This window comes from Rhamphochromis longiceps, linkage group LG8 (genome assembly GCF_057381845.1).
Source record: "Rhamphochromis longiceps isolate RC_006_pf linkage group LG8, R_longiceps_female_GT1.1, whole genome shotgun sequence".
Lineage (NCBI taxonomy): Eukaryota > Metazoa > Chordata > Actinopteri > Cichliformes > Cichlidae > Rhamphochromis > Rhamphochromis longiceps.
Genome location: NC_140564.1, coordinates 13,727,142 through 13,744,348, shown reverse-complemented (window position 1 = coordinate 13,744,348; position 17,207 = coordinate 13,727,142). Strand labels below are relative to the sequence as shown.

Here is a 17,207-nt window from a genome sequence, read left to right as displayed (position 1 = left end):
CACCCCTAAGTTATGACCATCAAGGATTTTCGTGTTTAAAACGAGAGGTGGTGCGTAATAAACATAAACATGAATTTGACTCTTAATAAACACAACTTACAAAATGAACATCAGACTGTATGAATGTAGACTTGAAACTAGTGACTGAGCCCATAAAGTTCACCAGGAACATGTTTAGTGAGATTGTAGATCATGGGAGAAGTAGGGGGATTTTCATGCAAAGATTCTATGCAACTGGATTTCTGCTACACTGACAGTAGCTGCCCCCTGCTGGATATATAAGAGAATGCAGGTTTAAGGCACGTTCACATTGTCACTGTTAAGACCTGAAAACTATGTCCATGTTTTTTATACAGTCTGCAGTTGAGAATCACCTCAAAGTGTGGTTAAAGGATTTGCTCTCAAGTCCCCGCCCATTTAAAAACATCTCCAGATGCTCAAAAATATCATAAAGTTGATTTAAGCTCTACTTTATCACATTTTTGAGTGCTTGACGTCACGTAAACTGTGATTACATTTCACTGAAAAAGATGAGTCACTGGACTCAACTCAAACTAAAGGAGGTGAAGTGGTTCAGGACAGAAAGGCGGGGGCTAAATAAACACACATGCTGCCTGTGCTGATGCATCTTCACAGATTATCTTAAATCATCTTTATCTTGAATTACCCGCTGTTACTCTAAGAGTGAGCTCCAAAACACAACTCGACTGACAAACATGTATTAGTGCTTAATCTCACGCCTCAGAATTGGAATTTTATCTCATCTTTCCTCTTATTCTAAGGTTGAGAGGATAAGTTATCTCCTTATGGGAACAGATTTCAGTAACTTGTATCTAATGAGACAAAGAAAAGACTATTGCGAGTGGTAACATTTTTCTCTGGGTTAGTTCACAAAGCTGCAGAGCAGTGATTAGAGCAACAACGCAAAACACAAACCTGTCCTAAATTCTGTCTGACCTATATGTGCAACAGCATTTCAGAAAGACTGATAACAAGAGAATTTCCAGAGTAACCCAAGAGGGGTGTGCTACGGCGCAAGATTAATGTGTTAGCGAGGTAAGCCAGTGTTTTTAGGCTCCCCTTTAACCTGGACAAGGAACGGTTTCCCATTGACGACTATAGGATGAGAAATCTTTTTATGCAACCACAGTCGTGGCCCCCTGGTGGCCGTTAAAAACAATACCAGTTTAAGGCACTTAAGTGTAGACTTCAGTTGTTAGTCCTACAAGCCATGTCCATATTTTATATGATATGGTGAGTGTGCACAGAGCCTGGTTTAACAAAGACATTTAATAAAAATAACCAAGGTTGTGACTAGGGTTCTAGGTTTAGGGGACTAAATAATGCAATAACTAAATGTCTGGCTGTGCTTTGAAGCACACTCCTATGATGGAACCATACAGATATTTATACTTTGCCTTTAATTGGCATATTGAACCGTTAATGGGAGGGGATGGGCTTTAGTAGTTTGTATACTGTCGATCAGGGGTCCTGTTTGCAGTTCTCTGAGGGCACCTTAAAGCACTTTACAGTGTAATAACATGTGGTCCCTTTAATGTCGGACAATGGTCAGTGCCCAAAGTCTCAAAGACATTAATAAAGAGGACAAATTGAAGACACGGAGCAAGCAAACAAGCTTACTTCAGCAAGAATGGCATAACAGGAGATGCCATAATTAAAACTGTCAGCAGAGCACCCTCAAGTCCGACGACACCAACCTTAACGGCCGAGATGAGCGCCGCAGAATGCTAAATGGACACTAAAATGAAACTGTGTAGGCAAATTTTAATCTTTTGATATTTACTCTAGAAATATTAAGAGCCCGTGGGGACGGGGCGGTCAAGGCGACAGCTAGCAACACATTTTAAAGAGACAACACAAACACAGGTGATTGCAGCACTGCAGATTGTACCTTTTGACAATACTCATGGCTGGTGCTGTTGGATATCAGCAAAAAGCAGAAATCAGACACGAAACTGATGAGGTCTATGTCTATTGTATTGCACATACAGAGACAAACGCTTGTTCAAGTTTGCATACGATAGTTACAAAACATATCCCTTTAGGAACCACAGGTAAAAGGTGAAGGAAGAAAGAAAAACATCCTTAAAACACACACAAGTTAATGAACCACAAGGCTGAAAAGTGGCTAGACAAAGAGAGAAGGAACATCATCTCTCTGCTGTGGCTCAGGTCAGTTTCATTACCTCCACGATGCTGATGATGCAGGATATTTGTGCGACAGGAGCGGAGAATGAAAACAAAGCTCGTCCAGCTGTGGACGTTTGTGACAGTGAACCAGCTGATGCGTTATTCTGCAACGTGACCTGGAACTGATGCACAGAGTGCTCTTGTATCTTTGGCTTTCCTCCTTTGTGTGCAGAAACAGGACAACAGAAAAAAAAAGTAGCTTAAATGCACTTTGAGTTTGAAATGAGTCACTGAAGAAAAGAAAAAAAGAAAATCAGCTGGGGTGTGCTACGCAGTGACATAAATGTCATGATCAGGATTATGGCTTTTATTTTTCCTCCCATACAAACAGACTCTTGTGCAAACACACTGCTCAGGAAAGCAGTCTCATATCTCTGATTGCAAATACAAGAAAGGGTGATTGTGATAATAAAGCACGGTGTTTTTCACACCGAGTGATCCATGGCTATTATTCAGGCAAAATCATCTTCACTGAGCTCCAGTGTGAACACAGCCACAGAGATTTAAAGTGGATTCAGATGGTCCAGCATGAGGGGGATGAATGTGGGGCTGTTTTGTTTGTAGCTCATCAATCTGGGAGTCCAGCCTCTGGGGACATCTAATTTTTCAGGGATTCCAGCATCAGCCAAGCTTATTTTGTGCACTGGTCATCACTTATGAATACTGTTAAATTTAAAAAGTTCCCAGATGATAGCTAATGCTCTCCACGGGTACATACAAACAAAGGCTGCTTAAGGTGAGCGAAGTCGAGTGAACTCTGGACTGCTAGCAGCTATAAATAAAAAGTGAAAATGTTCCACTGCCAAAGATCTTGCAGCTCGTCTGCAGATTTACATACAGATATCAGATCTCACTCGTTTGTTTCCTCTGGTGACCGCTGCGGCTGGCGACAAACCTGATGGCTCTCTTCCCTCCAAACAATTATTGTTGCTCTTCAAGAGCCGGTTAGAGTCGGGGCATGAACACTAACAGATGTGCTATGATGTAAAGCAAACAGGCAGTGCGTGCTCACCGCTCAGTGTGAAACTAAGACAGACAAACAAGCTCGAAAAAACCTCTCCTTGTTCTCTGAATCGACACCAGCTTACAGGAAAGCCACCACAGAAAAAAAACATTCTCGCCTTGAAGCACAGATTTTGGTTGGTTTTATTTTTAGCTTTCCAGTCAGATCTGTGAAAATATGATTAAATTAAAATTTGTTAAAAGAAAACTCCAGCAGTATTAGTACCCCCCTAAAAAAAAAATCCCATAAAGCAGCATGCTGCATTTCCCTTTCCCTGCCTGCTTAAGACCATACCTCGCCTACTGCCATACGCTGAGTTTGCTATATGCAAAATGAATGCTTAATTCCCAAATCCACCTTTTTTTAAATCACTCTGTGGGGCCTTCCTGCCACACAGAAGGCCTTAAACAACTGCTTTTACATGAGAAGCAAACTGGACATCGTGTGGAAATCCCTGGGGTGTGCTTGTAAGCAACAGTCATGATATGTAGGGGATCACCAGTATGGCCAGTTTTACTGAAGGGAGAAAAAAAAAGAAAAGAAGAAATCAGCTTGAGCTTTTTGTTTTCACTCGCCGCTCCGTATCATACCTGCTGGTGAAGAGAAAATGCCCTTTTCCCCTCCTTTCTTTCTTTTATTGTTCAACATTACCAGACCACATCGAGAGCAAAAAAAGCTGGATTTACATTCATCCGGTGGTGGAAGGGGAAAAACAAAACAAAACAAGTGACCATAAACAACTGATCTGATTAAATTTAATAAGGCCTGTGCTGCTCCCTCCTGCTGGTCAGGGCGTCACTGCGCAGTCAGCAATGCAGCGGTTAAGACGACACTTTTTTCAAGGGAATTCCGCTTTCCCTTAAATCAATGACGTGATTCACTTAAGCTATGACTTTTAGTCCAGTCTCGACTCTCAATGCATCGTATGGGTCAGCTTCGTAGTCTTGTCGCACACCCCCTCCACACACACACACCCACACACAACCATTCTCTTCTGTCCGCAAGACTTACGAAATCTTTTAAAAGAAATAAAGGCAACACTTATAGCTTAGGTCCATCTAAAAGTTCCTGAATCTAAAAAAAAAACAAACAAAAAAAAGAAGATATATTAGCCCAACAATAAAATTGCAGGTGATTCCCCCCCCCTTTTGTCTTGTAGAAGGCACACAAACTACCACAAAAGTATAGTACTAATCTTTAAATGTGCAAAAAAAAGCCCAGTTGACTTTATTTCCTCAGTAAGGGAAAGGAAAAAGAAGAAGAATATTCAGCACGTTTCTTTTTTCCTGCTTTCCTTTCCTGTTTCTGTGGAGGAGAAAGAGAGCAACAGTGCTGAGTTTATAGGTGTCATAGCAGAAATACGCTCTAGAACCAACGCCTCTGCAGTTCCTCTGTTGGCACTGTGTTAGCAGGCTAAAGGGCAAAGGCAGAGTCTGCATGTGCAGCTCTGATGTGCACGTTCTGTGCACTGAGAAAAGGCTTGCACACCAGCGCGAGGAGCTCTGCTTTAATATGCAACGATGACAGGCATCTCTGGTTAGTGTGATGACTGGAACGACTCAGCAGATCCCCCCCAAAAAACACACACGTGCACACACAGGGACATTTAGAAAAAAGGGGGGAAAAAAGCAGCACTTTTCAGTTTCTTCTTTGTCTGTTTTTGTTTGTTTCACCCTCACAGTTTATTTCTCTTTCAGTAACAGTAGCTTTTGTCAAGAAGAATAAGTTATCCAGCATTGGGAGGCACCTCTGGTCCATCACAGACTGCATCGCTCCTCTGATGGTCCTCGGTTACTCGGGCACAGGTGAGGAGCCGGTGGTTGTCGGCGGTGATGGTTTGGGGGCTTGGAGTGCCTGTGGGTTGACGATGACCTGGATCACAAAGTCCTTCTGGATCTTAGTGTCTTGCAGGCGTGTCTTGTCCGTGAGCAGCTTCCCGGAGAAGAACCAGCGCTGGTGAACGGCGTCGATGTCTTCCTGGACTTGCAGTTGCTTCTTCAGCTGGCCTATGGTGTCAACCATGCTGACGCTGAGACGCAAGTCCTTTCCTGTGGACAGCCGCACCTACAGGGGAGCAGAGAGCAGAAGAGTGAGCTAACAATGCTGCATGGAGAGGTTAGCCAAGTTCCAAATGCAAAGAACTCAAAAACTGGTCCGTGGCTTGTTTTGTGTTGGCATTTTACAGTTTTAACCCCGTAAGAAGTCTTAATAAATGTCAAAAGCTGCATGAATGTTAGTACATAAGCTTCTCTAGCATCTGTTTGCACTTATTAGGCACATATGAGGATATGACTCATAACCACAGGAAGTAAATGTTGGATGAAATCTGTTTTTCTGTCCAAAGGTGAAACCAGCTGCTGATAAACCGGCTCAAACAGCTAGCTAACACAAAAACAGAGTAATGTGTAACTACATCAACTTTCCCAGAGCCTGTCAATCTGCAGCAGTTTAACAATTAATCAGGAGAAGCACAGCCACAACATTAATGATGATTTGACCCAGATGTAGTCACACTCTACTAATATTAAGGTTTTCCATATCAGAACATAATAAAAAATTTCCTAGACTTTAGCAGTTCTTGAAACCTAAGACATGCTGCCTTGTTCTTTTTAGAGAGAAGAGACTTTGTTCAGTCTTTGTCTAGTTGTTCTGTCAAGAACTTTAACAGTTCACTTCAGCATGTTAAATGTTAAAGTAGGGCTGTAGAGTCTGAGAAGTGGGGGAATTTTCTGTTACTTCCACTGCTGGGAAGAATGGTGGCTGACATAATTGTTTTCCACATGAGAGTCATCTTTGTCACTGGAAATGGCCTCATAACCCTTCCCACATAGGTGGAAGCAATCGTTGTTTCTCTTAGGGTGTTTTCATATCTGCAGTGCTTGGTCCATTTAAATTGAACTGGTTCGTTTTCCCCCTTGCGGTTCGTTTGTGCAGGTGTGACCACGGTAATCGCACTTGGGTGCGGACAAAAACAACCACACCACTGCGGAGGAGCTGGTCTTGGTGTGGTTCCAAATGAACTCCAGAAAACTTTCTTTACGGTGCAAATGCTGTAGGCTTGAGCTAAAATCTTCCTGGACCCTTGTATGCTTTGTATTCTGGGATGAGGCAAGGTACTATAGATGTACAAAGGTCTGTACAGACAACTAGTTGTGACGTGATTGCAAATTCTTCATGTTCATGTTCAATAGTCGGGAGCACAGCATCTTCTTCTTGTATTTACTTTAGTTGTTCTCACCTCAGACACATCTGGCCAATCAGCAAACTGAACACTCTCACTTGACTTGCAGTGAAACATTTTGGTTCACTTGGAATTAATATAGATTTTTCTGTGTGCAAAAAGAAACCAAAATACAAGCAAAAGCTACAAGTTTACAAAGTCATCAACTGATTTGGAGCAGACTAAATGAACTGTAGGTACGAATAATGCTGTCATTTCTGTCTGGAACTGTGTCGACACACACCTGAATGCTCCAGAATAGCAAACTACTAAAACTTCTGCTTTTATAGAAGTGCTCACACTTGCTGACCAGCAAACAAATCTATTCAAATTACTAGCACCTGGCTGCTATCTACCCCCTTAATTGTTGTGGAAGCAGTAAGGGTGTACTCAGCATTTCACACACTGTTTCTGCATTTTTTTTTTATTGCATGATTAATGGCAGTATAAAAAGTCAATTCTATCAGTTTTTATGACTTGCTCGAGGACTACACCACTTTTTAGCATGTTCTGATATGCAAAACCTTGGAACTGTAGTTTTGGCATGACTGTATGGAGATTTACATATTTAGTTTTTTATGCAAACTTTAAGGAAAACCCCAAAACAAAGACTGAGGCAACCATTGCCTCTTGAGTTACTAATACACCCAACTGAATATTCGTCTAAACTTAATCAGTTACTCTGAATTAATATTAGACCAGTACATCTATTTGATTACATTGAGTACAGTGTTTACAGTGTGGATTAATATGCAGATGACACCATTTAGTCCTAATCAGTTGGTAACGTGACCCGTGTCTTACAGGAGATGTACTAGTCGTGGTACCTTGAGCTGGAATTCCTTCTTGGATGCTGCTGGGGGTTCAGGGCTGTCACTGGGGTCTTCGTCACTACGCTCTGAGATGAGGTTGATGGGTGGTGCCAGGCAGTAGACGGGCAGCTGGTAGCGGTTCCCAAGTTCATCGTAACACTCTGTCAGGGTACCTGAGAAGAGGATGCCACAGAAAAACAGGTCACATTGTAAGTTAAGTCTGGTTTAAGCAGCCTATGTGAGAGTGAGGTGAGAACTGTACTGTATAAGTATACTGTGTGTGTTCTGTCCTCACCGTGTGGCAGTGTGATGCTGGCTCCATCCACTATAGCCTGAGCTAATTCATGGTCGTTACACTCCAAGGCCACAGCGGCTGCTTTCAGAGCATCCCAGATTTCCTTGCGGCCCTCGAAGGCCGGCGCCGTGTCCCAAAACTCATCCCGCTTGCTCCGTAGCTGGCCCTCCGTCATCGGGTAGTCACTCTTCCATTTGGGACGATCTTTTTTCAGAGGCTCGTTACGCCCTGTAAAGGTAGAGGAGTGTATTAATTTAATGCTGAAGTTTCACACTCATAATGCGCAACAAATAAAACAAACACCCCACTAAATTCTAAGGTCAGAGGCAGAATTCTGAAAACATCTAATTTAAGGTAACATTTGAACACAGCATGAGGTCCTCTCATTACAAAACAAGTGTTGATTAATTCACCCACATGTACAATTTATTTCCCTTCTTACTATTGTAAAAATGGAGGAAGAAACAACAGGAATCCAAACACGACAGTCAGTGGAAGTCGTTTTCACAATCCTCATTATCATGTGTGAATGCCGAATGCAGAGAGCAGGCAGCTTGGCTAATGAGGAAAGCCCAGCCTTAACTCTGTTCTTTCATCTCCTCACTGTAATAAACAGAACTGCCAGACAGAAACTCGAGCTGTCATCAGAGAAAGATCGTCCTACCCCACCCTAACATGTCTTCTCAATCTAAAATTAGGAGGTCATTCAGAGTTTGCTGTATCCATGAAGCGTATGCTTACTCTATATCTGTCTATGTAACCTTACCTTCATGTTTCCCACTATTCACTATTAATACAGAGCACACCTAGGCCAGGAGAACACTGACTGATCTGGAGGGAAAGCATAAGGACAACAGGCTAGGATCAGCCACCCATCATTGAAACTTCCAGTGATTTTCCACACCTGTTTGTATCATAGCCGGCATAAAATTCCTCTGACTGAAGCTACGGATGTCCAGAAATAAAATACATGAAGCTATAAATCAACGTAAAAGCTTGACAATAAAACTGAGTACTAAACTTGCCTATAGTTGCTAATGCCTGCGTCACAGCTGCCACACATTGAAGAGTGGACTGATGGAAAATACAGCATACAAAAGGGACACCTCGCATGCAGAGTTGCCTTTCTTCCAGACTAATTATCTATAGTGCAGGAGGCTCAGGACAAGTAATCCTGGTGTAGGATTAGCATTTAAAGGCGAGTGAATCCCAAGTAAAGAAAAGCAGGTTCCTCACTACCACTGAGCAAAAATTAAAAAAAAAAAGGCCTGTGGTGTCCATGAGAGCCAAAAACATTTGAATTGATATCCAATGCAGATTAATTGCTGTGTCCCAAATGTTATGCAGCCATCTGCCATCAGATGGAGGATCATTGTTGAGAAACAGCATGAATGCACCAATCTTGGGACTGATCTTATTATTAACACAAATATTGTTAGTCCTTTTAAAAGGTATAAGCACGAAATCGTGGATACAAGCGGCGAAAATGGACTTTCACCCAGGGGTGCATGGTTTTTCCCTGAGAAGTACAGCCATTCAGGATGGGCTCAGAGCCGCTGCTACTCCACATCGAAAGTAAAGGCGGGCAGTTTCTGGGTGAGGTTTCTGGGTGACCGGGCATGTCTTGCTGAGAGGAGGCACCAGATATGCTGGAGAGATTATATCTATCGGATGGCCTAGGAATGGTACAACGTTCCCCAGATTAAGCGGATCAGGTTGCAGGCGAGAGCAAGGTCTGGGCTTCTCTGCATAGGCTGCTGCCCCTGCGCCCTGACTCCAGATAAACAGAAAAAAAAATTGCTATCGTTCTATCGTTTTGTCATTTTAGATTTAAACTTTTATTGACGTGGTTGGCATGAATATGGAACAGCGTGCATCATTCATAACACACAGCACAATGTGCCACACTTTTCAGTCACAGTTTATTTGTTTTTCTGATGATAATTTGTCACATTTTCAACAGGTGAAGAAGTGTTTTTCTGGAGAACATGAAATGCTCATAATGCTCATAACCAAGGTGCTGCACAGTTAAGCAACATGATTGATTAAGGAATGTGTTAAATGCTTAAAATGCCTTTGTGTAGAGAGTTTTTGACAAATTTAACTTGTTTCTTCATTTTAGAATAGTTAGTTGACTAAATGAAGGGGAAAAGTACGCTAAGAAATTATTCACTAGGAACATCCCTAGTTTTAGCTTTATTTTCATAACTTTTATAGCATTACTGATGAAAACCTACATGGCAATATATACTACACCAGGTAAATAAGTAATTCATACAGAATGAAATGGCAGAAAAGTCGATTTTTTTCACTACCTACAACACATGTTTTTGTTTTTGCTTTTTTTAAAAATGTATTTATGGGTCCTGGTTAAAAAATGTTATATTATTACAGAGTAACAACCATTTTTTTCTGTAATTTTACACACCTAATATGTACAACCTGGTTCCACAGAGTCATGGTGACAGATTTCTTTAACTTACAATTTCAAAAGTAAGTTTTTCTACATGATGAAGAAAGGTTGTAGTACTTCTTTCCTTAATATGAAGATATCTGAGGAATTCGATGTATGGTTAAACTTCTGTATACTGACAGAAAGGACTATCACTGGTCTGATTAGGCTGTATGTGGCCCATGATGTGAAGATGTGTTTGACATTCGTGAGCTATAGACATATTGCAGTTATGTCAACGTGGACGTACACAGTGTACAGGACACCCAAGTGGGCTCAACCTTGTAGTCAGTTATCTTATCACCACGCTACATCATTCAGCTTTCTGCAGTTAAAGACACGGCCCGCCTCTGTAGTTTAAAAGTGTTTTTAAAGCATCTGTAATGGTACTTAAAAAAAACCCCAAAAAAACACCACATGCATTATTACTACAATAGTGCCGCCACTGTCTTTATATGCTCTGTTTACAGATCACTCAGCTCAGAAAAGCTACCGACAGGTCCACCTGCTCCTATTTTGTAGCACATAGCCCTTAACATGGAACATGCTGGCTCTTAGAAGCTTATTGCATCAGTATCATCAGTAATAAACACTGCATACATTAAAGGCACTATGAGATTCCAAACTCTCATGAGCTCATTGAAAACTCCATTGTGCAACATGGCTCTATAAAACTTGGGTACACCATAAAGACCTCCTCATTTCTAAGATGAAACACATGCTGTAAATCCTCAACTATCTGTTTCCATTCTGCCGAGGCAACGTGACGTAACACTTGCAAAACGCGTCATACAAAAGAGGCTTGTGTTACAACAACAACTACTTAAATGTCTTCTTTTCAAGTTTTGCCTACAGCTATTGCAAACTGTTTTTTTCCTCCCCACAGTCTGTGTCACTTTATTCTGCATTTATATCTATTGGTTAGTACAGGGCTGCTCTAAAGTCTTGAGCCAGCCCTTATTTCTTTATATTTTGCTTCCAAGAAACCAGACTTGTAATTTTTAATGGGATCTTGAGCAATAGTTCTCCCGGCTTTCTGAAGGTCTTGCAAAGGTTTTCTTTGGACCCTACTCCTTTTCTGTTTGCTTGTTAAGCCATTTAACAACGACCTATAAATCATTCAAGCATCAAAAAGGCTTCTAACTCAAGGAATGAACCAGTTTTGTGCCTAACAGGCAACTTAGAAAAGAGCCAATTGTGAATGGCTTCTTTAGGCACTTTGTTACTAGCAGCCTGTCACCAAAGCACGAAATACCCATTTCTTTTGCTGAATCTATGAACAATGCCAAAGCTTACACATTTTGACAGGCACAGCATTGTAATGTTGTCCTAAAAGTTAATTCCTAAAGAGGAAAGCCGACAGGTGGAAGACCAAAGATAAATGGAGTGGCCTTGAATATCATCTACAACAAATTAAGTGTCTAAAAGTCATGTTCTTAAGAATAATAGCAGACAATCCAGCAAAGACTTGGCAAAGGTCTTTGCTGGATGAATCCAGATATGAGATTTTTGGTTCAAAGTGTTATCAGTAAGTACAGATGAGGTCAGGAGTGGTGCAAAGGGCAATGTCTACAGCAGGGGTAGGCAACTCCAGGCTTCAAGGGCCGGTGTCCTGCAGGTTTTAGATGTGTCCTTGATCCAACACAGCTGATTTAAATGGCTAAATTACCTCCTCAACATGTCTTGAAGTTTTCCAGAAGCCTTGTAATGAACTAATCATTTGATTCAGGTGTGTTGACCCAGGGTGAGATCTAAAACCTGCAGGACACCGGCCCTCGAGGCCTGGAGATGCCTACCCCTGGTCTAAAGCAGTCTACTGCCCCTTAGTCAGTGATGTTGGAGATCTTCTCAAAACTAACGGAATTATGAACACAGGAAAGTACCATTAGGGTATAATCTGCCAAGCAGTGCCATCTCTTTCCAAATGGTACTGCATGGTATTGATTCACAGTTGGCATTTTTCAGCATGACAATGACCTCAAAAACACTATAAATGCAGTAAAAGCATACCTGGGTAGGAAATATGTACGTGTAACACTATCGGTCACAGACTATCCTTCACAAAGCCCGGACCTCAACGTTATGTGAGCAGTGTAGTGCACATATAATGTCTTAGTCATTAAGCTTTTTTATTTTGGTCAAATAAGGTAACAGAGACTTTGGCCTCATACTGGTTAATCCTCTTCATCTTCCACTGAGATGCTCAGGAGTTTAAAGTTTGAATATTAACAAAATTCATCAGAAGAGGGGATGGGTTGATACACGCAGGCAAACAGCAGTGCTGCAGTACACTCCTATGAATCAGTGTCACTGTGTCTGTACTTATAAGCAGTGAGCTAAACTGTATAGAAAAAGAATAGGGAGTGTGACCGCGTGCAAAAATGTTCACATTATAGGAGAATACTGCTGAAACTGCAGTACGGTGAGAGAGCGCGAGTGACAGAAATAAAATTTATGGGGATAAGTGTGTGTGTCTTAAAAAAAACTCGGTGAAATGCCTCATAAAACAGAAAACAGCAACAAGGCTTCCTTGTGCTGCAAAAACAGCACACCCGACAACTACAGGTGGCTGATGAAGATTACCTAACGCTAGGAACAAATGCTTTACTTTACCAAGATGTTGCTTTGAACCTGCAAAGACATTTAACAGCTGCACACATTCCCTTGAAATAAGGCGAACTATCAGGGGGGAAGGTGTGGTTGTCCACGTTCTTCCTTTAAAGAGCAACAAAGATAACGCCACTGCCAGATGACACTGACCGAATTGCCACTGACCAAATCAATATGAGGACGTACTGGCGCACACTCACTCACGTGCTGTAACTGCTTATCTTATCACCACTTTTGTTTCCTTCACCTTTCTGCAGCTAAAGATACAGTCAGCCTCTAAAAGCTACTTTCGGCTGCTCCCACAGCCACAGGGGGTCGTCACAGCGGGTTGCTCTGCGTGTTGGATTTGACAGGTTTTTATGCTGGATGCCCTTCATGACACAACTCCAAAGGGATTCAGGTCTCCTCCCAGGATGGATCTGGGGGATCTTTTCCTTGTCAAACCAATGTTTACACTACACTAAAGATACAATGAGTCTCTGTAATCTGAAAATGATCCCTGAAGCAACTATAATATTTTACAGAATATTTTCAGCAAACTCTGAGCAAAAGTAATTAATCTTAATATTAAGACTGGGTAATTATTTTTGTTTTTCCAATTATAATTCGGGCATTCAGCAAACATAAAAACAAGATAATCATAAATGCAATAAAAATCAAGCCCAAGCATGTACTGTAAACTGTAAGGCCAGAAGTACTGGGACACCCACATGTAACACAAACTGCTCAGCTGTGCCATACCTTGTAGTTCCCGGTGTACAGTTTTTGTGCTGATGTTAAAACCAGAGAAGGACCCCACTCATTAACTTTAGCTGGCTGAGCAGCTGTCTTTCCACTTTGCAAAAAGATGTGACTGATTATATACGTTGTGACAAAGCCTGCATTCAAAGATTAAGAGGTGTGGCCCATTACTTTTGTCCATGTGTATGTTTATGTTGTTTATGCTGGATTGATCACTCTAATAGCGGTCACCCTTTAAATGGGAATGTGCTTGAGACAGCTGTGAAACGGGTTTGGTTCAACCAGAGCGATGATGTGTTGATGTAGCAGTAACCCTGCTCGGTACGAGACGAGCCAATTAAGTGAAAATATGACTTGAACGCCTCCAGGTCAGAATCCAGCCTAGACGTGACAATACAACAGCCCAGCTGATTTCTGGTTAGTCTGAGACAGCTGGATACAGACAGTGCTGAGAGCCACTCATGGGAAGGCTGGTTTGAGGTTTGATCTATATTTGCTTTTTACTGAAATTGTAAACCACTGTTACAGAGATGCTTAAAAAAACAAAAACACAACAACACTTGTAAATTATAGACATTGTCAACTAAAACAATGTGTTTCTCCTTAATCAAGCTGTTTTCTAAAGCAAATACATTCAAAATAGATAGACCACCTTGGAACGGGCAGGTTTCACTTTCATTTACAGTTCAGCTTACTTTCCAGTGAATTGTTTTGTTGATTCTTGAGATCCTAATCATTGAGAGCTTTGACATTATCATGGTTAATCAGTCTACCGTTATTATTAGGTGATTTACAAAACTAGCAAGCGAACCTTGTGCATATATATTCAGCAGGTTTTGTATACTCTTATAGCCTGATTGATATTTGACTTTTTAAAAATCAATATTTAAAATAAACTGGAAATTGTGCATTTCTAATCACCTTTCAGTTACATCCATGCTGCTTCTAAATGCGTTACTATCTTATAACGGGTTTCTGCAGATGTTTATTTAAAGTCCAAACATGTTCTTCCATTATTTTTCTCAGCATCACAATGCAAACGAGACTCCTTTTTGTTCCTTTAAGCGTGTGGTAGGCAGACCTAACACGAACATAGTAACACAAATTAGTGAGCTCTTATCCAAACAAAATTGGAACAAATGAAAAAATTGAGATCCCATATGAGCTATCCAATTCTTCCTCTTATCAAATGGGGTTTCTTTATGAGCATGTATGTAACAGAGTTACAGTCAGTATCAGTCTCAGTCACTGATACAGCGGGGCATGATGTGACTTGTTCTTGATCGAAGCCTTGTCTAGCAAAGGGAGCGTGTTGAGTCTAATCAAGTTGGGAAATCAACATGAGCCACTGCCAGAAAGCCTGGGTATCTTGGCTCTGACAGCTTTAACTTTAAATAGCTACTCTGGCACACGACAAAGAAACTTACCTTGAAGGTCATATTGGCATCAAAAATCTATGTTAGAGTCTAATTTTAGGATGCAACTCCATAAGCAGGGGTCAGAAAGTCTATTCAAACAACGCCCTTTTTTATATGGCGAAAGTTGGACTCCATCTTCAAAACCTCCCATCTTTCTGATGCAAACTGGAGACAATTCCCACTGGAAAAAGGCGGACTGAAAAACTTTCCAGCAGTAACAAATCAAGGGGACAGAACCTGCATCCAAATGAATAACAGACATTTAGTTTCCTGAGCAGCCACTCTAAGGCAAACACTGAGCTCAAGTGTGCTTGCACTGTAGTCACACAACCGTGCATGCTTTTAAAGCAATATGACAGAAATATGAAAAAGCTGGAAAGTCTTTTCCCATCCCAAAATGTTTACGTGACCCCCATTCATGAACCTGCCAGGCTGTAAAGCCCTAATCTCCCAATAATGACTGTATCATAACAAGGTCACACAAAATATAATCACCATTGTTTTCTGCAAAAGTAGAAGTTCCCAGTGTCTAATAATTCAGCTGCACTGCGCCTGTGTGTTGATGGTTAACTTTAGTTTGATTAACAAAGTAGCAGTTTATTATTATGTTAACTTCCAGGAAAGTCCGTAACCAACAGACATAAACTGATGTGAAAAGAGAGCAACTTCTGGAATTAATGTAACGTAGCTGGCTGTTACAGTAACCACAACACAGAGCTTACGCCCTAGATTTTAATATACGAAAATCACCCAACGAGCTTACTGTCATCAACTTTGGTACAGATGTTATCTGAATATACAGCTTCACCAGTCTGAACTGATAAGATGAAAAACTACCTCGTCAAAGCTAAAGAATCAAGCCCTTTTTTACTGATACAGAAGAGGCACACATCAAAGTCAGACAGCTACAGCAGAATCCAGTTTCCTGATGTGTGTGAGGAATCGTGAATGGAGATTTCGTGCACCTGCCCTCTCGTGGCTGCTGTTAAACAGAGGTATCGATCTCTGTTTAACAGCAGCCACGACACAAAAAAGGGATGCGAATCACAAGTGGTGGCCAGAAATGCACTCTCAGATAAATCTGAACCTGCTATTGTTATAGCAACACAAAACTATCAACGCCGAAATATTTCTCTTTTTTGGCATCACTGATCATCAACGGACAGAGACACTGTTGACTTTAAGTTTCCAGCTCTTATATTTCAAAGAAACCTCTCCGCATATTAATACAACATCCACACAATGTTGCCTTACCTCCTCGTCCACCGTTCCTGGAGGAGCCCCGACTCTGCGAGTCTTCCCAGCCTTCCAAGTATCTGCCCATACATCCCCCCATGGCTAACGGGCTCCAGATCGCTTTTACGGGTCTCACTGGCTAAACAGGGGCCCCATTGCGGACGAGGACGATGTACTAGGTCCGATGAGGAGGATGGTTTTCACGCACAGGGACGCAAGCCTGATATGTCATTCGTAACCGCACTGAGGGCGGCAGTTAATATTTAAATCACGTTTTGCAGGTCTATACGTTTGAGATTAGGGCTTAAAGTGCCCTCTTTGTAAATAACTTCTGCCTGCGTGTTGACACGCGCACGCAGAGTTCACGGCTCGTGGCCCGCACCAATGTTTCAAGAGTTTGAGCAATCCCCAGCATCTGCCACCAGCTCGTTGTTAGCTTCAGGATATATACAGTATGTTTCTACTGTTTAACGTAGCTGGGCTGACTTGTAAGTGTTGCTATTAACCCGTCCAGACACAGCGCACCTTTCTCGCTAACAGGCTAACAGGGCCAACACGCTAGCTACCACGGCGTAAGTAAACACAAACTTCCGCGCGCACGATATCATTTCCCCGCATCTTCCGTCTCTGACAAACGCAGCGGGTCATTACAGTCTCCCTCTGTCCGCCGTACGAAGGAGTACTTCAGTTCTTTGACGAGCTCGGTACAGTGTTTTCTTTAAATAGCCCCCCTAAAAAATTCTCCCTACTTCGCTGGTGAAAGGTGACCAGCGGCAGTCTGCTAGCGCCGCCGAACTTTTTTCTTTACGCTTGCGCAAAAGCATCCAGCCAGGTGTTGGTTTCTATTGCGTCGGGACTTGACGCAATTATGAACGGAGGAGTCCGCAAATTAATTTGTACAGCGGAGTTATCATATAACAGATACACGTTCTTCTAATGTCAATACTCTTACTTGAAATCATACTGGTAGTAATTAATTGGAACCTCTTGAAAAGCAAAACTTTAGTGGAAGGGAGAGGACGTACTAGTTCTAGTATTTGTAATGCATTGTTCGGACAGTACTTGAATGCAGCATTAAAGGAAAAATAATATTGAAGATTTTCTTCCACCATTTCTATAAATATGAAAAACGTGTGGAAATAATATTATACTGGTTTTAACGGTTTTATTTTTATCAGATATAATCTAAAACCCATCGCTTTTCGCGAT

At 41.6% G+C, this 17,207-nt stretch overlaps 1 protein-coding gene across 1 annotated transcript; it reads right to left on the bottom strand.

Annotated features, from left to right (window-relative positions):
- Positions 1–4,459: 4,459 nt before the first annotated feature.
- ubtd1b (ubiquitin domain containing 1b) lies at positions 4,460–16,810 on the bottom strand. The gene is made up of 4 exons (XM_085415866.1): positions 16,017–16,810; positions 7,542–7,769; positions 7,262–7,419; positions 4,460–5,278 (listed from the first exon to the last, which is right to left on the bottom strand). The coding sequence occupies exons 1-4, from the start codon at positions 16,096–16,098 to the stop codon at positions 5,006–5,008; spliced, it is 741 nt and encodes a 246-aa protein (XP_085271992.1). The 5' UTR covers positions 16,099–16,810; the 3' UTR covers positions 4,460–5,005.
- Between the last annotated feature and the right edge of the window lie 397 nt (positions 16,811–17,207).

Coding starts and splice junctions, on each gene's coding strand:
- ubtd1b (XM_085415866.1), bottom strand. CDS start 16,098: ATGGGGGGATGTATGGGCAGATACTTGGAAGGCTGGGAAGACTCGCAG. Junction 7,770..16,016: donor CAGGAACGGTGGACGAGGAG/GTAAGGCAACAT, acceptor CTACCTTTACAG/GGCGTAACGAGCCTCTGAAA. Junction 7,420..7,541: donor CAGCATCACACTGCCACACG/GTGAGGACAGAA, acceptor TCCTCTTCTCAG/GTACCCTGACAGAGTGTTAC.